The following is a 22,624-nucleotide window of genomic DNA, read 5'->3' as shown; positions in this document are numbered from 1 at the left end:
TGGGAAATTCCTTTTTGAGGTGCAGAAACTTCTAAGCTTGAGGAGTTCCCATTTATCTATTTTTTCTTTTGTTGCTTGGTGCTTTGGGTGTAAGTCTAGGAAGTGGCTGCCTAATACAAAGGTCTTGAAGATGTTTTCCTCCTACATTATCTTCTAGGAGTTTTATGGTACTTTCTTTTATATTGAGATCTTCGTCCATTTTGGAGTTAAGTTTGTGTAGGGTGTGAGGTAGGGGTCCTCTTTCATTCTTTTGGATATGGATATCCAACTCTCCCAGCCCCATTTGTTGAAAAGACCATTATGACTCAGTTCAGTGACTTTGGGGGCCTTATCAAAGATCAGTCGGCCATAGATCTAGGGTCTAGCTCCAAATTCTCAATTCGAGTCCATTGATCTATATGTCTATCTTGTGCCAGTACCATGCTGTTTTGGCAACTGTGGCTTTATAAGCTTCAAAGTCAGGGAATGTAACTCCTACCACTTCGTTTTTTTTTTTTAGAGTGTCTTAAAGCAATTCGATGCATCTTCCCTTTCCAAATATATTTGATTACTAGCTTTCCAGTCTGCAAATAGCTTGTTGGAATTTTGATTGGATTGCATTGAATCTGTAGTTATGGGTAAATTGACATCTTAATGACATTTAGTCTTCCTATCCAGACATGGAATATTTTTCCATCTTTTAAGGTCCCCTTCTATTTCTTTTAGTAAGTTATGTAGTTTTCTTTGTATAGTCTTTTACATCTTTGGTTAAGTTTATTTCCTAGGTACTTGATTTTTTTTTATTGCTATTGACAATGGTATCTTTTTCTTGAGTGTCTCTTCAGTTTGTTCATTTCTAGCATAGAAACATTACTGACGTATTGCATTAATCTTGTATCCCGCTACTTTGCTAATTTGTTTATTAGCTCTAGTAGGTGTATCGTCGATTCTCAGGGTTTTCCAGATATAAGATCATATCATCTGCAAACGACAGTTTTTATTTCTTCTTTTCCAATTTGGATGCCTTTTATTTCTTTGTCTTGCCGGATTGCCCTGGCTAGCCTTCCAGCACAATGTTGAATAACAGTGGTGATAGCGGCATCCTTGTCTTGTTCCTGATCTTAGAGGGAAGGCTTTCAGTCTCTCACCATTGAATATGCTGGCTGTGGGTTTTTCATATATGCTCTTTATCATATTGAGGAAGTTTCCTTCAATTCCTACCTTTTGAAGTGTTTTTATCAAAAACGGATGTTGGATTTTGTCAAATGCTTTTTCAACATCTGTTGAGATGATCATTGATTTTCCCTTTTGAATTCTAATGTGTTGTATTACATTGATTGATTTTCTTATGTTGAACCATCCTTGCATGCCTGGAATGAACCCCACTTGGTCATGGTGTACGATTTTTTTAATGTGTCTTTGGATTCCATTTGCAAGTATTTTGTTGAGGATCTTGCATCTATATTCATTAGGGAGATTGGCCGGTAGTTTTCCTTTTTGTAGCATCTTTGCCTGGTTTTGGTATTAGATTGATGTTAGCTTCATAAAATGAGTTAGGTAGTGTTCCATTTTCTTCAATGTTTAGAAAGAGTTTGAGTAAGATTGGTGTCAGTTCTTTCTGGAAAGTTTGGTAGAATTCCCCGTGAAGCCATCTGGCCCTAGGCATTTATTGTGGGAAGATTTTTGATGACTGATTGGATCTCTTTGCTTGTGATGGGTTGATTGAGGTCTTCTATTTCTTCTCTGGTCAGTCTAGGTTGTTCATATGTTTCCAGGAAATTGTCCATTTCCTCTACATTATCCAGTTTGTTGCCATACAGTTGTTCATAATATCCTCTTATAATTTTTTTAATTTCTTCAGGATCTGCAGTTATGTCACCTTTTTCATTGTTATTTTGTTTATATGGGTCTTCTCTCTTTTTGATTTTGTCAGTCTAGCTAGGGGCTTGTCAATCTTGTTGATCTTCTCAAAGAACCAACTTTTGGTGATATTTATCTCTCTATTGTTTTTTTTATTCTCTATGTCATTTATGTCTGCTTTAATCCTTGTTATTTCTTTTCTTCTACTTGGTTTAGGATCGGTTGCTGTTCATTTTCTAGCTTCTTCAGTTGATCCATTAGTTTCTTCAATTTTGGCTCTTTCTTCTTCTTTTTAATATATGCGTTTAGTGCTATAAATTTCCCCCTCAGCACTGCTTTTGCTGCATCCCATAGGTTTTGGTATGTTGTGTTCTCATTTTCATTGTCTCTATATATTTAGCAATTCTCTTGCTATTTCTTCTTTAACCCACTGATTGTTTAGGAGTGTGTTGTTTAACCTCCAGGTATTTGTGAATTTTCTAAGTCTCTGATGGTTATTGATTTCTAATTGTATTCCATTGTGGTCAGAGAATGTGCTTTGAATAATTTCAATCTTTTTAAATTTATTGAGGCTTGTTTTATGTCCCAGCATATGATCTATTCTGGAGAAAGTTCCGTGAGCACTAGAAAAGTATGTGTATCCTGGTGATTTGGGATGTAATGTTCTGTATATGTCTGTTAAATCTAATTCATTTATCAGATTGTTTAGGTTTTCAATTTCCTTATGGTCTTCTGTCTGGTTGATCTATCTATAGGAGAGAGTGATGTGTTGAAGTCTCCCACAATTATTGTGGAACATCAATTGCTTCCTTTAGTTTTGCCAGTGTTTCTCTCATGTATTTTTGGCACCTTGATTGGGTGCATAGACATTTACGATTGTTATTTCTTCTTGTTGAATGCCCCTTTTATTAGTATGTAGTGGCCTTCTTTGTCTCTCAAAACATCCCTGCATTTAAAGTCTATTTTATCTGAGATTAATATTGCTACACCTGCTTTCTTTTGGGTGTAGCTTGCATGAAACATTTTTTCCATCCTTTCACTTTCAATTTCTTTGTGTCCCTGTGTCTAAGATGAGTCTCTTGTATGCAACATATTGATGGTTCATTTTTTTTTATCTATTCTGCAAATCTATATCTTTTAATTGGGGAGTTTAATCCATTTACATTCAACGTTATAACCGTGAAGGCATTTCTTGAATCAGCCATCTTATCCTTTGGTTTATGTTTGTCATATGTATTTTCTTTCCCCTCTCTCTATTAATATCCTTTAATTTACCCATACCGAATCTCTTAGTACTGAAACCTTCTCCAACTCTCTGCCTGTCTGTAGGGCTCCCTTGAGGTCTCCAGTAGGGCAGGTATCTTGTTAGCAAATTCTTCTTCAGCATTTGTTTGTCTGTGAAAAATTTAAGCTCTCCCTCAAATTTGAAGGAGAGCTTTGCTGGATCAAGTAGTCTTGGTTGGAAATTTTCTCACTCAGAATTTTAAATATATCGTGCACTTGCATTCTCGCCTCCATGGTGGCTGCTGAGTAGTCACTACTTAGTCTTATGCTGTTTCCTTTGTATGTGGTGAATTGCTTTTCTCTTGCTGCTTTCAGAACTTGCTCCTTCTCTTCCGTGTTTGACAGTGTGATCAGAATATGTCTCGGAGTGTGTTTATTTGGATTTATTCTATTTGGAGTTCACTGAGCATTTCTGATTTGTGTATTTATGTTGTTTAGAAGATTTGGGAAGATTTCCCCAACAATTTCTTTGAAGACTCTTCCTAGACCTCTACCCTTTTCTTCCCCTTCTGGAACACCAATGAGTCTTATATTCGGATGTTTTATATTATCTATCATATCCCTGAGGTCCATTTCAATTTTTCAGTTTTTTTCCCCATTCTTTCTTTTATGCTTGCATTTTCTATTCTGTCATCTTCCAGGTCACTGATTCATTGTTCAACTTCCTCTAGTCTTGTACTATGAGTGTCCAGAATCTTTTTAATTTGGTCAACAGTTTCTTTAATTTTCATAAGATCATCTATTTTTTATTTAGTCTTGCAATGTCTTCTTTATGCTCTTCTAGGGTCTTCTTGCTATCCTTTGTATCCCATACTATGGTCTTATTGTTCATCTCTTAGTTCTTTGAGTAGCTGCTCTAGGTGCTGTGTCTCTTCTGATCTTTTGAATTTGGGTGCTTGGGATTGGGTTATCCATATCGTCTGGTTTTTCATATGCTTTATGATTTTCTGTTGTTTTTGGCCTCGTGGCATTTGCTGAACTTGATAGGGTTCTTTTAGGATTTGTAGACCAATTGAATTCCTTATCTCTAATTTATCAGGTCTACAGCTTCGTGGAGTACACTTTCTCTAACTAACCAGCAGGTGGCGTCCAGGAGCCACCTGTTCTCCACAAGCCAGTTGTCCCCCCTGCTTTGCCTTTGTGGTGAGTGGGGGAGTGAGTCCTTGATGGGGTCCAGTTGGTGTACCAAGCTTGCGTGTGTAGCTGGTGTTGCCCGCCCTGTATTGGGGCTGTTCTGGGCAGTCAGGGATGGGGGGGTGGCTCTAACAATCAAATCTCCTGGTGATCCTGGAGTTTTAAAGCTGCTGCAATAGTCTAATCCTTCAGTTCAGTCCTGCCACAGTTTGGTCCTGCCACTGACCCACGAGTCCTTGGTGTTGGCGTATGGCTCCTGAGACTTGCAAGTGGGTCCCTCTCCAGGCCGTGCACCCCCTGGTCCTCTGTTGAGGGATGACTGTGCTATGTCACAGGTGAGTGCCGTCCCCCCCAGGGGCAGTTCTTGGCTGCTGGGCTGTGTAGGGAGGCTCCCAGTCTGCTGAAATGATGGCTGAATGGGGCTTTGTTAATTCACACTGCTCCACCTTCCCAACTCTGGGACAGTCAGCTGAGGTTGCAGGGAAGGCTAATGTCCACGCCCAGTTTTGTGGTGTGTGCCTGTTATTTGAAGCACTTCCGTCACACTGGGTTGTCTGGGGCAGCTCTGGGCTATGGGGCTGGCGATGGTCAGGAGTGTTTCCTGTCCACCAGGATGATGGCTGTGAGTGGACACCCCCCTTTTCTTGGGAAGTTGTGGTGTTTAGTGAATTTTCTCAGCCACCGGATTATTGCCTTTTGTCTCAGAGCTCTCTTAGTTTTGCTCTTGTCTTAAACTGCCCAAATTGCAAGTCTTTGAAGCTTTCTGTATTGGGCTTCTTAGAGTAATTGTTTTAGAAAAAGAAAAAAGGATTAAAAAAAAAAAAAAGTGCCCTCCTCACATATCTAATGGGTTATTGAAATGCTAAGAGACAAAGCAATTAGGGCCATTAAGGAAAGGTCCACAGGGCAGAGAGATCAGCTTTCTTCGGGATCTGCATATGAGCCTCAGGGCCTGAGCTCTGCCCTTCCCCTTTCTATGTTCACCAGAACTCCAAAAATCCTCCGCTTTTATTTTGGAGTTTTTCATGCTGTTTTTTTCTATGCCTGTCTCCTCTTGCTGGGCTGGCTGCTCTCAGATTCTCTGGTGTCTGGTCTCAGTCTATCTATGTTGGAGTTTGGATCAGTAGAATGAGTTTCTGATAAGGGCTGCCACTGCAGTTCTCCCTTCTCCTTCCCGGAGCTGACAGCCCCTCCTCCCACGGGGACCTGAGCCTGGCGGGGGGGGGGGGGGGGTACAGGTCCCCTAGCCGCAAAACTTACAGATTTCGCTGATCTCAGCAGTTCCACGTTTTCATGAGTGTTGTATGAAGTATGCCCAAAGTCAGATTGCTCTGTGGTGTCCAGTCCACGCAGTTCCTGGCTTTCTACCTACTTTCCTGGAGAAGTAACTAAAACATACAGCTCACCAGTCCGCCATCTTTCCCCACCTCTCCTGGGCTTCATCTTTTAACTTAGCATCTCCAAACGTCTTTCTGTCTGCATCTGCAAACATCTCTCAGCATCTGACTCTGAGCTCTCTTAAGGATTCCAGTAAACTAATCAAGACCAACCCTGAATGGGTGAGTTCACACTTCCATGGAAAAAAATAATGAAAGGTCTTACCCACAGTTGGGTGTGTTACATCTACATGGAAACATTCCATCAAAAGATCCCACCCCACAAGATTGGATTAAAAGGCCATGGCTCTTCTGGGGTCCATAACAGCTTCAAATCAGCACACCATCTGCAGTCACATTCCCAGGTGGTTATCTTGCCTCAGCCTGTTCTTTAGTCTTCAGCCCGAGAAGGCTGTGCGCCTATTTGAAGTTTTTACCTTGCATGTTCAAAGACACCTAAAACTCAATGCAAAAATCAGTCTTCTTTTAACCTCTCCCTCCTCCAGTGTTTCCTATCTTTATGAATAACTCTACAACTTATCTAGATAGACTTATCAGGAAATCGGAAATTAATATTACACCTCACACCCTAAACCCCATATCTACTACATTTCCAAATCTTATTTCTTTTACCTCTAAAAATCCCTCATCTCTGTCCACTTCTTTCCAAGCTAACATGTTCTCTTGACAGAATGTCGCGGTAGCCTCCTAAGTGATCTCCCAGCATCCTCTCTTGCCCTCCCCACTGCGCACTGCTCCCCATTCTCTACCCTGTTGGCAGAGTGAGTTCTAAAATACACCTCTTACATGCCACTCTCCTGATTTAAAAACGCTTCACCAGCTTCCCATTTTGATAAAGACCAAAATCCTTGACGTGACCTTCATGGCTTGGCATGATCTGGCCTTTGTTGCCCTCTCTAGCCTCAGCTCACTTCATAATATACTTGCTTTCTATCTCCAGCAACCCGGGTCTCCTTTTAGTTCCACCTCCTTCTTGCCACAAGACCTTTGTGTATATATTCTTCCCTTTCCTGGAATGCTCTTTGCCTCTTCCTCTGCTTCCCTCTTATAAAGAAACATGTGATTGCAACTCACATCATGCAACTTTCTAAAGGAGTACACCTAGAGACATTTCCTCATTGAATTTCTGCAGGAAAATAAAATATCTCCTGTTCTGCCACCTTGTGGCCACTTTCTATTACTGCTTTGCTAATTAAGGGAAAAACCTCAGAGGAAGCATCTTAGGAAAACTTTGCTTTCCCAGAAGAAAAGTCAAGATCCTTAACAATCATCTGCCAAGATCTCCCCCCCTTTTTTTTTGCCATTTGAAGGAACATTCACAGGTTCCAGGGATTAGGACATGGGTATCTTTTTAAAGGACCATTTTTCAACCTACTACAGACTCTAAACACCACAAAGAGAAGGATCCTATCTGTCTTCCTTATTTTTCCTAAGCAATAGTCCTGGCACATAGATGCTCAGTAAACATATGTTGAATGAATGAATCACAGCACCCATTTTTAGTATCTCATAACACTTATGGCAATTTTCAACTTTATTTTCATCTCTGTGTTTATTCATTTAATGTCTGTCTTCCCTACATGGGGCAAAATCCTTGTCTTTTGGTTACCAGTGCAAAAGGCCTGACCCTGAAGAAAGGGCCTGGCACAGTGTAGGCTTAGTTAATAGCTGAATATTCTCTGAGTGACTGAGTGAAAAGATTGGTCACAATTAGGGCAGTGTCAAAATAGCCTCAGGAGTAGATGTTCAAAGAACTTTTCCAAAAAATTGACCTGAAGACTAATTTAAGGCTCCTCTCCAATAGCCTGCCAGACCACACTCATCCACTCCCCAGGCCCTGTTCCCCTAAATATGATCCAGCATGTTTCCTTTAAGACTCTGAGTAAGTTGTAGAAAACTACAGGAAGTAATAACTCACAAAATCACCCTAACCAAAACTGAATTAATTAAACTAATTGAAATTGAAGAGAACACAAAGCTATTTCCTTAAAATTAGGCGATTAAATTAATTAAAACATTTTAACTGTTCAACCTCATTGTCATGACTCTTATCAATTCTTCACAACATGCAACTTCCTAAGCAAGGACAACTAGACATTTATTTCTTCATTAGTTGTTCTGCAGGAAAAGAAAATCTCTCCTCTTGTGCCACCTTGTGGCTACTTCATACTCATGCTTTGCAAGCTTTTAATGAAAGAATCTCGGTAGAAGCATGGATCTTATGGAGATTTTGCTTTTCCAGAAGGAAAACTATTTGGTTCCTTGGTTTACAGGACTTCTTCTCAAGATGCCAGGCAAAAGGGGTAACCAATCGGAAAACTAGGTTTGATTTCAAAGTCTATAATTTTAGTGCCTGCTATGGGCTAAGCCCAGCATTAAGTGTGTTTAGAAACAGAGAAGAATATGACCCCATTGTTTTTCCTACAGAGCTCAGTGTCCAATGGTGGGAGATATTAAGATAATTATGTGATGCAAGGCCATGAACAAAAGAGTAAAGAGAAGGTGGGCTCTTTGGAAGGGGCACGCACAGAATGGAACTAGCTGACGTCGAGCTTTCTCCTGGAAAGTTAGGGTTCCGTGGGTTAGTGCTTCAGGCAGTAGAGTGCTTGTCCTTTCCCTGCCTGGTGTCAGGGACCTTGTCTTCAACTTCTCTGCTGTTCTTTGCACAGACCTGGGCACTCAGCAGAGACTAGTTTGTTCCTAATATGGATTCCTTGGGGCAATCGATTTCTCCAGAAAATAGATCAGCTCAGTGTGGCTGGCAGCAGCAAAAAGAAATAGCCATTCTTCTGATGAGAATGGTCAACAAAATGAGGCCACAGTTCAGGCATGGAATAATCTGGGGAATGGCTAAAATGTTTGGAAACAATGCACTTTTTTTCTTTAAACAAAACAGGTCTTTGTATGCAACTGTGTGTCTCTTATCTGTTGAAGAAAAGAGTAGAGAAGCATCAGTTTGTTGTCAGAAGGTGTCATTTGCAAAGGCCTGTAGGGATGATCCAGTGTTTCTCGATGGGGGCTAAAACCGTTCCACTTGGTAGGGAATCGGCCTAAGCTCTGCAGCGGGCTTATCATCCCTGGCTCCTGGGCACCAGATGTCAGTAGTATTCTTTAGTTATTGTGATAACCAAAAGTACCCCCATTCCCACTACATTCCCAAACCCCTCCTTCTCTCAGGACTAGTGCTGCCCATGGTTAAGAACCACTGAAACTTCTCACTTTTATTGATGGGTAAATTGAGGCCCAAATAGAGGAAGGAACTTGCCTAAGTCACAGACAAGGCATATATCAAAGATTTATTGAAAACCTACTATAGAAGCTCAGGCATTCTACTAGAGCCCGGGCAACCACAAGAAGTACAAGATATGACCAATCTTCAGAAAAGGACAGGGAGAGAGTAAAGAACTAAGACTTATTGGGCATCTAGTGCGTTCTAGCACCTTCTAAACCTTTCCATGTAATCTTTGCAACAACTCTGAGGAAACTGAAGCTCAGAGACGTTAAGTTGTGGAGAAAGAATTTGAACCCCGGTTTTCCTGACTCCAGAGTTAGTTCTCCTTTCACTATCACCTTTTCAATGTATGTGCAACCTTAGAAACTGACATTTAAAAATTATCCAAAATTTGGAAATAAGGCAAAAAGATGACCATGTGTCAATTCAAAGTTATGCTGGAGCATAACTGATATAACCACCTAACTGTCGTCTGGCTCTTGAGAAAATATAACTCTGTTTAACTTAGTATTTACTATTGTTTAGGGCCCAGTCTCTGTAAAGTTAGAGATCAACTAATAAAAACCCAAGAAAGTACAAATGATTTTTTTTCCGGTAAGGTGGATACGTAAATGACTCTGTCCAATAGAGAAGATTACCATAAAAGTTGTAGATTTATTGCCTTGTAGAGCATTAACTACTTTGTATCTAACTTAGCAATTTTATTTCAGCATCTTTTTTCTTTCTCATACCTTCTTTTGAACCGTCATTCTTCCTGTTCTCTCAGTAATGAGTTAACTAAATTGTTGACACATGCCCACTATATAGTTTATATAAGAGTTGGGTTTTTAACTCCTTGGAGATTATATTTTGATACTAGCATGAGTTAGTGAGTGGTTGGCTGCTGCAGTGTGAGAGTAAAGCTCTAAGTATTATACAGAACAAACGAGAAGGCTGAGTGCCGAGAGAATCAAAGAAAGGGAGTTCTTGAGCAGGGCTTTGAAGGAGGGTAATATTTGTTCAGGCAGAAATAAGGGAGGTATCTTGGGGTGGGAAGATTGCATACAAGCAAGGGAAGAAATAAATTAGGCTTTTTGTTAGAGGCTATGATTAGTAGAAAGGCACCTGGTTGAGTCTTTTTCCTAGGGTCAAGCTTTTGACTTTGTAGGATGTGAAAAGTGACAATTTTTAAAAAAAAAGACTAATGTAGACGCTCAGTGAGGTCAGAGATTGAAGCTATTTTATTCAGCAATGTACTCTCAATTCCTGGACATAGTAGACAGGGGCTATCTGTTGAATGATTAAGTCGATCAAAATAGAAGACGATGATTAGATTCTGTTCATTGACTGTTTATATGTGCCAGGCACTGTGCCAAGTTCTTTACATAAATATTTGCATCAGTTTTCACATTGATGGTATGAAGCAGAATTTTCTTATTTTTTAAATGCAGTTCCTGCCTATGAAAAACTGTAACATGGATGCTCTTTATTCTGGGGGGCCTCCTGAACCCTTTCTCCATGACCCAGGATATGTAATTATTTCTCCCATTGCCCAAACTTTCCCCTCCTCCCCAAGGCTGCTGGTGTCATCTTCATTGGACTAAGTCAGTCCTAAATGATGTGCTCTTGAGACAGGACCAGAGGGTGCTCTGGGTGACCTGGGAACATACATAAGTAAGTACTTGCTGAGTTTTAATGAGTGGATCTGGAGGCAGCAGTCCCTGGGGCCCTTGGCTGTCTGACCTACAGGGCACCCTCATGCTGTGGTGGAAATTTCAAACTAGAGCAGAGGGAAAATGGTTCTGCTTTCACCCCTGCCCCTATGCCATGTGGGAAGAGATCTCTGGACTCTTGTGGGAAGAGAAGTCTCTACCTGTTTCTGGGTACTAGGACGGTGTGCCAGACAGAGATGTGTTGTTCCGATTCCCCTTTCAGGAAGGGACTCATTGCACTGCCCGGCTGGGAGGGGTGTGGTCGGCTGACAGCCTCCTACCTTCGACTGGGTTCCAACTGGCCTCCACCCTTGAGCTAGGTACTGGTTTTCCCAGAATGGCCCCAGCTAATGACAGAGCAAGACTGTCATACAAGGGCCTATCCATTTCTGCGTAACGTGGGACTCCTTCAGTATGCTTGGGAGCCTCCCATTGAGCTGATAGAGACTTTGTCAGATCTGCGTCATGGTCTGGCAGCCCCCCTTGCCCAAACCTGCTTGCTCCCTTTTCTGTTCACAAATATTACTCCCTAATAAGCCTTCATCACTTCACGTCTGTCTCAGCATCTGCTTTTTGTAGGACCCAGCTGCTACAGATGAGATATTGTAGCTTCAAAATCCTTCCATTGGTGAAAGGAATGATATTTTTAAATTGCATTTGAGCCAACATCAGCAGAATGTGTATTTACTCTGACTGCTAGGGACCAACAAATACTTCCTTTCTGGCACGTGGATCAAATAAGCTTGTGTTTCTTGCTATTCTTTTTTGGCACCAAATATGGCCTGGTGTCAGATAATGTGGCTTAAATGTTGCCACTGGCTTTCTCAATCAGCAGTTTGTCCAATTGATTGAGAGTGTGACTGAGGACACGGTCATAGTACATTTCCTGCCAGCTGGTTAGTTTCAGTCAAACTACCTGCTTATAGATGGACTGTTTTCTGGTCACACATGGACTCCATAAACCCCTTGCCCACACAGTGAGCCATGACTTGGGCCACTTGTTTCTTAACAACCTGCAGACTGTCATCCTTCTCTTGGGCCACTTACAAAATGCCCTTTATTTTGTCTTGATAGGAGAGTCTTAATGTGGTTGGCAACCAGGGTGTTTTCTGTATGGAAGCACCTCCTAGTTCCTTATTAAAAGAGAAGCACCCCAAATCATCCATCCATCCATTCATCCATCCATCCAGTGTCTATTGATTGCCCTTTACTTGATCAGACTCTTGCAGTCACACCCCCAGCACCACATTTTTAAGACATCAACATGCAGCTTCTTCAGTGGCAACTACCAGGCAGACACCTCTGAGAGTCAACAGCTTTACTTATTCCTGTTCTCTGTATTCAGCCATCTTATCTTTCATGTCAGAAACAGCAAGCCCCAACTTGTGTAGTGGAGTTGATAAGAGTGAGGACTAGGGAATCAGACAGTCTCGGGTTCAAATATCAGTTCTCTGACCTACCAGCTCTGTGATCTTGCTAAGGTTACTTAACCTCTCTGAGCATTAGTGCATGACTCTATCAAACAAGATAATGGCACCTTCCATGCAGGGCTATATGAGGATTGATAAAAACAGTATGTATAAGCACCAACCTAACATTCAGTGAGTGCTTATTGTATTTCAGACATCCAAATATTATTTTAATATATCTGGCCCCTGGACAAATGAGATTTGAACTGCTGCAAAATGTTCTTCCATTGTAACTGTTTGTCTTGGTAAGTGCACCCTGTCCCAGTTCCATGCTTGGAGTGCCTTGAGCAAATATGACTTTGTGACAATACCTTCTTTCTTTGTTACAGGCTGTTCCTAAATTTGTTGTGTTGAAATCTAAGGACCTTAAATATCAAACTAGCTGATGCAACATGCCTCTAATACAGCTGTTTGAATTCCAGTGTCGATGCTATGTTTGAAATGTGGGATAAGACTAGGTAAACACCCTCTTTCTTAAAAGATTAGTGGATTTGGAGGGCCTGGGCAGCTCAGCCCTGGAATGAGTGACCACTCTCGAGAGAGGTCAGAACCACATTCAGTTGGTCCCATGAAAGACAAGGCCCAAAGGCCAGCTCTCCAGGACAGCAGTAGACAAGATGCACACTTGTTCTGTCTGCTGCTGTTACGCTCACTGGGACCCCACTTACCAGAATTACCGTTCTTGCCCTGGCAGAGGGGAAGGAGTCAGCTTCCCTGGACCTGCAGGCTGGCAGAACAACTCAGCTCTTACCCCTTTCTCCCCGTCCGAGAACAGGGAACCTTGTCTGCAGTGTGAGAAGCTGAAACCCTTTACTCCCCAGAGACCCTCCCTTTCTTTCCCCACTGGATCAGGAGATACTTGCATGTTTTCCATCCTTCCCTTGTGTGTTTGTGTTCCTTAGGTAAAGCCTCATTTAACTGGAGGAGAAAAATCATTCTGGCTCCATACCTGGAATTGGGATATCAGTCTTCAGTTGGACCAAATCACATTTCCTTTTTTCTCCTCTGATTTGTCTTCACTATTATTGGCTCCTCTGTTTTCCTATATAAAATTGTTTACTTTTAACCTTGTAATTAGGTTGTTTCCGAATCATACCCACACTGGCCAGGGGTTTCTTGGGGGCACAGCCCCCATCTTGTCTATCTCTTTAGCCTTCTAAATGCCAGCTAAGCATTTGATCATGATAATTGAATCAAGTTGAATCATCATTAAAAAAAAAAAAAACCCTTTAGTAGCATCATCTTCTAAAGTAACTTCCCACACTATAGGCAAAATTCCTCTGCAGTCAAATGCTGCACCCTATATATCTTCTCATATACAGTAAATGCATTTCCTATAGATGGGTGGCCAAGTGAACTTTTGTAAATTGAATCTTTGTTCCATGTACTTACACTATTATCTTGGAAATGCTTTAACATCAGTTGTTACTTTTCTTCTCTTTTTTTGGGGAGGGTGGGGTGGCAGAGCTCATCCTTTATCACCTCTCTACCTTCTTCCATCTTTCCCAGGATAGAAATCATTATTTCAATCAACTGTGATATATATTGATCACCAACAACTTGTGAGAGTGTTTTCAGATCATAGTCCCCAGCTCCTAGCATAAGTATTTAAATGTAGTACAAGAGTATTATTTAAGGGAACCGTTTTATAAAGCAAAGTATCACTTCTGACTGATTTCATTTGTTCAGCTTTGGTTTTGTCTGGGTTTTCTTTCACCAAGCCTCTAGATGGATTGCATTGCACCTCTTGGGTACTTTTTCAGCCTTGACCTTGCTTCTAGGCTTTCCTGGCAATGCTCAAGCCAATCACCAAAAATATGGCAGATTTGAAATGGAAGGAAAAACCAGAATAGGGAATAGTCACCTCAGGGCTTAGTAGACAAGGTATTCTAAAACATAAGCTTCTCATCATAGACTTAAGTCGTATGCTCTCCCTCTACTCCTATGATCCAATAATACAAACTAGGAGATGCCTACCCGAAAGTAATATCCTACTTACAAAAGGATTTTCTAGAAGTTTCCTTTTAATAACAAGAATCCCTAGTGCTTTTAAGGTAGGATTTTGTGTACAAACATTCCAAAGGTGATATGGCAGATACAAATGTGAATAAATAAAAACAGAACCAGAATGTGACAATATGGTGTGACAGTATAAGAATACAGAGTTAAGAATGGCTGTGAGATGGGATAGAGGTGGTGTTTGCAGCAATGGTTGCTGCCTCTCATCACAGCCTCATAGCCCAGGAAGAATGGGGTTCATTTTGCAAACCTGGCTGCACATAGACTGCCATCTTATTCTTGGAGAGAAGCAAATAGAGGGAATAAAGTCCACAGCCTTTGCCACCATGTGTCAAGCTCAGGTCAGGAAAACCCATGGCCAATCCATGGTGGCTTAAGTGACATAAGCTTCAAAATACCAGTGACTGGATATTGGTTGAACATGAACTAGGAATGATCAGCCAAGGGGCTGGGATGACTTTCTTTTATAAACAGTCCACAGGTAGACAGCCACAGTCCTTAGGTCCACTGGCTTGTGCCCAGCTCCTCCCATAACACCAGCCTCTTTCTGTTCTGGGGAAGGGGAGTGCACAAGGCAGAAATGAGACATAGCTTTTAACAAGCCCCCTCACCTGAAGAGGATGCTCTTCCCACATGCTGTACACATCCCCATGCCTTCTCCAACTTTAAGTATCTACCTCATGTCCCACCTTTTCTGGGAAGCATTCTCTGACCCAACCCACCCAGACATTATGCTGACGATTCTACACATATCATCCCATTGAATCCCTACAGCAGTCTGTTAGGCGGGTAAAATTATCTCCACAAGAGGAATCTAAGGTCCAAAGAGGTTAATTGATCTGTCCACAGTGCTTCCTAATGGCAGAAATGGGAGCAAAGCCCAAGTCTGTGTGAATCCAAAGCCTGTGCTCTTAAGCACTTTCTACATGATGGGTCATTTCATAGGCCTTATGATTGATTTTTATTGAGAATATGAAGCATTTCCCCAACTTCACTGAAAGTTCCTTGAAAGAAGGGATGATAATCCATTTCTCTCATGGTGCGCATTGGGTAATGACACATGCATAGTGGTTAAAGGGTCATTAATTGTGGGGAGAGGGAAGGCTGCAGCAGCTGGGTGCAAAGAATAAGGGAAAGTAATTAAAGAATACTGAGTACCAGACACCATACTGTAAAGACATTTTTTATTCCACCCTATTTTAATGCTTTATGACAGGTCCTATCATCTTTAGCAGAGACAGTTTTCTTGGTTTTGAGGCTCAAAACAAAGGTACTTATTGTCCTAGTTTGCTAATGCTGCAGAATGCAAAACACCAGAGACGGATAGGCTTTTATAAAACGGGGGTTTATTTCACTACACAATTACAGTCTTAAGGCCACAAAGCATCCAAGGTAACACATCAGCAATCGAGTACCCTCACCAGAGGATGGCCAATGGCGTCCGGAAAACCTCTGTTAGCTAGGAAGGCAGCTGGCATCTGCTCCAAAGCTCCAGCCTCAAAATGGCTTTCTCCCAGGACGTTCCTCTCTAGCAAGCTTGCTCCTCTTCAAAACATCACTCCCAGCTGCACTCTCTTCCTCTCTTTGAGTCAGCTCATTTATATAGCTCCATCGATCAAGGCCCACCCCGAATGGGTGGGGCCATGCCTCCATGGGAACATCTCATCAAAATTATCACCGACAGCTGGGTGGGGCACACTCCAAGCAAATCCAACCAGCACCCAAGCGTCTGCCCCACACAAGACCACAAAGATAATGGCATTTGGGGGACACAATACATTCAAACCGGCACAGGGCCCATTGGGTAATGACACATGCATAGTGGTTAAAGGGTCATTAATTGTGGGGAGAGGGAAGGCTGCAGCAGCTGGGTGCAAAGAATAAGGGAAAGTAATTAAAGAATACTGAGTACCAGACACCATACTTTAAAGACATTTTTTATTCCACCCTATTTTAATGCTTTATGACAGGTCCTATCATCTTTAGCAGAGACAGTTTTCTTGGTTTTGAGGCTCAAAACAAAGGTACTTATGAAAACTGAGTACCTTAATATAGTCAACTTTTTTATTCTGAGCCAGATCCACAGTTAAATCTTGTTCTAAAGATTTATGGAGGCTTATAAAGGGTTGTAAGGCCTTTATAACATCCACTATTTTTCCTGAGAATGTGTTTGAGAATTTTTTTTTTTAATTTTAAATAAGTTTATTTACTTTTAGAAAAAAAAATAAAAATAAATGTTATCATACTGGCTGTATCCTTCTGTGCCTCGCCTTTTTTTTGCTCACCATTATGATTCTGAGATTATCTGTGTTGGTACCGCCTGAAACACAGGGCAGAGCTGGAGGCAGCACAGCTGGAAAGGTTCCTGTGAGAACCTCTGTGTTTGAGAAATTTAAGGTCACCAAGTACAGCTAAAAGGGATGGTACTGCCAGGTTTCAAAAGGGCAGGGACAATCCTTGGCCCCACACCAGCGAATGACAGACTTCCGTGGAGCGGGAGGAGGAAAAGTGGTGCCCTGTGGCAGAAAACTGGACCCAGAAAGGATATAAAGATGGAGGAGCTGGGGAGCAGATTTGCTGTTAGGCAAAGACTCACCCCAGGTGACTACAGAGGAGACGTGCTGTCCCCTATCAAGATGAAGCTGCTCTTGCTGTGTCTGGGGCTGAGTCTGGTCTGTGCCCAGCTGGAAGGAAAACATGCTGTTGTGAACAAAAACTTTGATTTGTCAAAGGTAGAGTTGGTGGACTTCTGAGGGTGGTCTGGAGGATTCTGAAGCTAGTGGGGCCTTATTGGAGGGCAGGGGTTCCTTGACGTGTTAGACAAAGGGATGGTTTCAGACTTTGGACCAAGAGTGATTGTACCATGTTAAAAGATGACACCACTTGGGGACCGCCATTCACTGGAAGGGCAGTGGAAAGAGTCCAGGGTGTTTTTGCCAATTGACCTGAATCCTGATGCCTTCTTTGCATTTTGTCCAAAGACACCATTATGAGTACTGGCCCACAGGCCAGAGTTCAAGATCAGAATGATCATGTGTGCCTCCTCTCCTCTTTTCTTACTGAATCACTGTACTGATTTATTGCAGATTTTAGGGGAATGGTATTCCATTCTCTTGGCCTCAGACAGGAGAGAACAGATAGAAGAAAATGGTGACATGAGGGTTTTTGTGAAAGACACACATGTCTTGGCCAACTCTTCTCTGATCTATAAATTTCACAAAATGTAAGTGTGGCCTGTATTACCTGGGAGAGGGAAAACAGAAGCCTGGGTATGCTCTCAGACCTCTACACCCACATACACACACACACATACACACACCTGTGCATGCGTACGCACAAATGCCAGGCCTGTGTCCAAAATCAGAATCCCTCATCTGGCCCTGATTCAGGACTTGGTGGACCCAAGGCTGTTCCAGATTCAGAGACAGGAGTTGGTGACAGGAGTGAATTTGAATGGGAGTAGGGGAAGGAGGAGGTAGAGGGGCCTCAGAGTCCTGGGTAGTGTGGCAGAATAGGAGAGGTAAGAGCATAGAATTTGTAATCAATAGCCTGAATTCTAATCTGTGTCTGTTTCTTACTAGTTGTTTGACCAAGAAAAGTCCTTTCCACCTCCATTTTCCCTTGGGTAAACAGGGATGATAAAACTCTCCCTCGTGACTTTTCTGTGAGGTAATGTTGTAAGGCACTTATTGGAGAGGCTGGCACATGTTGAGCACTCAGCTATCTAGACAAGTAGCTGTAGTAAGAGTAATAGTGGAAATAGTAACAGGAGTAATAGTGATAGGAATAGTTGAGTCATTTTTAAAATATCAAATCAAGTGAAATAATGTAAATAAAAGCTCTTTGGAAATTGGAGAAAAAATGTTCAAGAGTTGAGTGGAACTAGAAACCCAAGTCATGGGTAGATTGGAGAGTGGGAAGCCAGCTCCTATCAACGTCTCTTGGACATCATCCCATTCTGTTTTACAGTATAAATGGAGAATGTACTGAAATTTTTTTGACGTCTGATGAAACAGAAGAGGAAGGTGTATACAATTTTATCTGTAAGTAGACAGAAAAGTCTTTCTAAATTCTAATTCCAACTGCAAGGAATTTACTGAACCCCAGTATCTTCAGAACCTTGATCAATTCCTGATCAATGCTTATTAAGGTAATATAATGGGGATCACCTAATAGCCAAAATCCTGAGTTTGGGAGAACCTTGTGCAAAATGCTGGTGCCTGGCTCTTAATACCACTAGATGAAGAGAGGTGATTTGGTCATATATACCTCCTGCAGAAAAGTCCATTGGCAGGACAGCCTCTCATTCCCTACTCTCTTTCTGATGGTGCCCGATGGCCCCTACACAGCACATTTCTGAGGATGTAGCACTGGGCGTGTAATGCCTGTGGGGCTTGGAAGAGAGGACGGAGACATATTGTGGGCAGAGTTGGGAGGAGGTGGATGGTCTCGGAGAGGATAACAGAGGGCTAATAGCTGCTGTGGCTGAATTCTTCTACCACTGGTAGTCAATCTACCAGTATTCCTGGTTTTCAGAACTCACCTCAGGAAGCCCAGGGAGATGCAAATGGAAGGCATCCTCTTTCTCTGTCTCTTGTGGGACATGCACTTGAATTTGTTTTTTAGAAAAGAACAGTTGAAGGGCTGTACTTGCTTCCCACAGACCAATGAAGTTCTGAACTGTGTTCTCTTTCCTCCACAGATAATGGAAATAATACATTTCACATCATTGAAACTGACTATGTTACATACATTATTTATGTACTCAATATCAACAGTGGGACAGAATACAAAGTGATGGAGCTCTATGGTAGAGTATTGTCATGCTGGCACTCACCTTGGGGTGAGGAGTCAGGGGAGGAAGGAACCCTGGAGACAAAGTGATCCTCCCAGTCTTATCCTGGGAGCTCCTCCCTCTCTGAAGACAGATGCTCACTTTTGGGAAGTCCTCAGGCTCAGTGATGGGAAGATGAGGAAATCTCTCATCTTACCAGAAGGATATTCTGCTGATGTCAAATGTCACTGTAGCTCATATCCCCCCACAAGACTGCAGCTTGAGCCCCTGGCCAGTACCATCCATTCCCCGAGCCATCTCGACCCTGCCCCACTCACGTGCCTCACAGACAGTGTAAGAGTTACAGTAGTTTGTCATTTTGCCAACAGGCTGAAAGCCAAATTTGAGCCAAAAACTTGCGGTCGCAGTTGATTCGTCGGGGGGGGGGGGGTGGCGGCCGGTTGCTAAATCCTAGGCTCTCAGGATTGCTTGGAGGGTACCGGCGGCGGGGGCTCTTTCCCGGAGGCAAGGGCGAGGCGGGGGACTTGGCCAGGTCCCCGGCGGGGTGGCGTGCAAAGTATGGAGGGCGGCGAGAAAGGAACAGGCGGGACACGTTTCTTTTTAGGGTGAAGAAACCAAGAGAGAGAGAGAGCTTTATTAGGGGAGAGTACAAGCTTATATCGGGCGTTTAGAGGGCGGGGTAGCTGTAGAGGTTAAAGGCTTGGATTGGTTCTGAGAGGGCGCGGAGGTTGATTGAAAAGGGGCGAGAGTTGCTCCGGTAACGGTGTCTGGCAACAATGTATGCGCACTGGTGGTAATGGGAGTTGCACTGGCAACGGGGAGTGTCCGGGCAAGATAAGGGGGTGGGGAAAAGGCGGTTCCCTCCGGCAAGCCTCCCCTAACAGTGGTATTTTGGGTGAGGAAATGGGGCCTGCCTCCGGCCTCACTTTCCCAGGCCCGGGGGGCTGCGGAGGGCGCTGTCGCCCGTGCCCACCACCCTCCCCAGGGGCTGATCAGGTCCCCCAGCCCAGGCCCGCCAAGTTGAAGCACGTAATCAGTGTCCCGCAAAAACTCAAGCACAAGTTTGTGAAACTTTGCCAAAAACATGGAATTGTTAAGGAAAACGTAATTGATCTGACCAAAGTTGGTAAGTTCAACTATCTCTCACTTTCTTTTCCTACTTCCCATCTTATTGAAGGGAAAAATCTGAGGGACAGTAATGCCTCTGTTCATTCCCCTTTGTTCTGACCCAGAGAATCATCTGGTTTCTCTCTGGGAAGCGAACTGGGGTTGGTGTCTGACTGTGTTCTGCTCTGCCTCTACAGATCGCTGTCTCAGTGCCTGAAGTAAAGGAGATGCCCCAGCTTCCAGGTTGGTGATTCTAACCCTGGGGAAGATGGGGTGGTCCAGGGACCAGTGCTTTCTGAAAGCATTGGGGGTTTCTGCCCAGAGATTACAATAAGAATGATTTGGTAGGGAAGCCGGTGGGGAGAGCCTGAAATTTGGACTTGGAGGACCTGGGTTCAGGACTCAATCCTACCACGAGCTTTTGAGCAAATGACCTAAGCAATTAAAAAGGAAACAGTGACATCTACCTCATGGACAATGGATATAGTGCTGGTGAAAAGGCTCAGGAATTGATAATGTGCTGAAAAATCATTAGGACTTGAAGTTTGAAGTGGGAAAAGAGTAGAGTATGAGTATGAGACGCAAATACATTTCTTTGTTTGTGGTCCATCTTCCAAGCCCATGCGGCCATCTCTGCCTCCAATTTATAAGAATTTTCTTCTTTGAACTTTGCACCTCTCTGGTCGTACCTGTTTGATCTGGGAATGGAGTTGTCTGACCTTCCTGTTTCCTCCAACCTGGCATCTATTTGTCTGTTGTCTGAGTTTCCTTGTCCATTTCCAACATGTGAAACATAAAAGTATCACATAAGTATTACATAAAGTAAAAGCATCACATAAGTATTACATAAGTGTTACATAAGTAAGCATTTAATAAAAGGGAGCTGCAGCTTTTGCCACTATTCCTCTATCTAATACAAAGTCTCTGAAACCTAAAGGTAGCAGAAACGAACCTCAGATCCTTCATGTTATCCTTTCCCTTTTTCATAGTCTCAGTTGGAGGCAGGTTAAGGTGGATCAGCAATAGAAAAAAGTCATTTACTCAATGCCCTTCCTCCCCTGTGCTGGCAAATAACATGGGTTAGATAGAATGCAGGGTGATAATCTATTTCTTCATCAGTTTTCTCTATAATGGAAATTATCTCTGTCCTCAATTCAAGCCAAAGAATGCTTAACCAGTTTCTATGTTCTCTTTCTCCTCTTCTTATTTAGTGCTGAGTGAATGCTTCCTCACCTGGGCTCCAAGATCTTCCTTTCCATGGTCTCTGTGTCATCTCGTGATAAATTCTGGGACCTGATTTCCAACACTGTTGCACATAAAGGCGTGATCCCTGCATCTTCAGGATCTTCCCTAATTGCCTAGGAAGATTCATCAATTCACTCAGAATCAAAGGTTTTCTCTGAATTTCTGATTCTCTTTGCATTTGCCCCACCCAGGGGAACTCTGCCATGACTATGTCCTTCCTCTAACTGGTCAATAAATGATTAACCTTGCTGTCATGTGATATGTCTTTGGGTATGGGAAAGATGGGGGTGGACAGAAAGTGAATGAGGAATTCCTTGGCCCTGTACCCATATCCTCCAGCTTCTTAGAAATCTTCCCTAAGTTTCAGGATTCTCACTCACTCTGCAATAATTATGTGTCCATTATCACAAGGACCCAGGGGTGTGCTTGCCTTTTGATTTATCTATTTCTTAGTGACCTGATAAGACCCTTAGATGTACTGTAAGAATATAATACTTGCCCCATAATTTCTCCATCTTAGAATTGTCTACTAGGGGATAGATGATAATACCTTATTGACATGTTTCAAGACATGCCCCTTAAACCAGCTTCTCTATATCATCCATCCACAGAGACAGTTGGTGTCCTTTCACACTCTTAGGAGAGGATGGAAAACCCTTCTTCAACTACTGTTGCTATCTACTATGAACATTATTAAGAGAAGTTCTACTAAATGTGAGACAGCAACTCCTATCTTCTGTACTTGGTAATGTCAGGAGATATCAAGAGGCTAAATGTTACTAACCTCTTCTTTGGAGAGTTAAAAAGCTTTGGGAAGAGGGAAATTACTGATTCTTCCCCATTTATTATCCTTTCCCAACACCACAAGCACATAAAAACAGTGTAAAAGTTACACATGGGTGTTAGGACAGAGCAAGACATGAGTGGAAGGTTGTCATACAAAAAGAATGGGCCAGTCATAATGGAATATAGGGTTAATGAGAGAAAACTTTCTAGACATTTGAAGCTCTCCCATATCGTGCTCTGCCTGCCCCCCAGAAGAATAAATTAGTTTCGAGTTTGTTGCTCCTGACTCAAGTACTTGGTCTGGTTTGTCAAAACATGGCAAAAGCCTATGTAGAAATCAGCTAGTCATTCTTGGAATCTCTCATTTTGAATGTTGGCATTTAAGGAACAGAACAGCTGATATCCAAAAGGGCATCTTTGAGGGACTTAGAAAATGAAGAGCAATAACAGTTGATGCAAGGAGGGCCTCAAGGATGGGAGATGGCTGGGGAGTGACAAGCGAATTAATTTCTCTCTTCTATGGATGATCTGAAGTTAGTGCTCCAAGTTGGCTAGCAACTCTGTTCCATGTCATTCAAGAACCCAGTTCTTTCCATCTTAAATCTCCACCCTCCTTAGGCATCGTC

At 42.5% G+C, this 22,624-nt stretch overlaps 1 protein-coding gene across 1 annotated transcript; it reads left to right on the top strand.

Annotated features, from left to right (window-relative positions):
- Nucleotides 1-16,688: 16,688 nt before the first annotated feature.
- On the top strand, nt 16,689-21,461 carry LOC119545335 (major urinary protein 4-like). The gene is made up of 7 exons (XM_037850825.1): nt 16,689-16,797; nt 17,152-17,288; nt 18,035-18,108; nt 18,768-18,945; nt 19,112-19,193; nt 19,800-20,210; nt 21,179-21,461. Exons 1-6 carry the CDS (start codon nt 16,702-16,704, stop codon nt 20,085-20,087), a joined length of 855 nt encoding a protein of 284 aa, XP_037706753.1. The 5' UTR covers nt 16,689-16,701; the 3' UTR covers nt 20,088-20,210; nt 21,179-21,461.
- Nucleotides 21,462-22,624: the final 1,163 nt, after the last annotated feature.

The sequence above is a fragment of the Choloepus didactylus genome, chromosome 10 (genome assembly GCF_015220235.1).
Source record: "Choloepus didactylus isolate mChoDid1 chromosome 10, mChoDid1.pri, whole genome shotgun sequence".
NCBI lineage: Eukaryota > Metazoa > Chordata > Mammalia > Pilosa > Megalonychidae > Choloepus > Choloepus didactylus.
The sequence above is the reverse complement of the archived record's forward strand: the minus strand, read 5'-3'. Positions and strand labels throughout refer to the sequence as shown.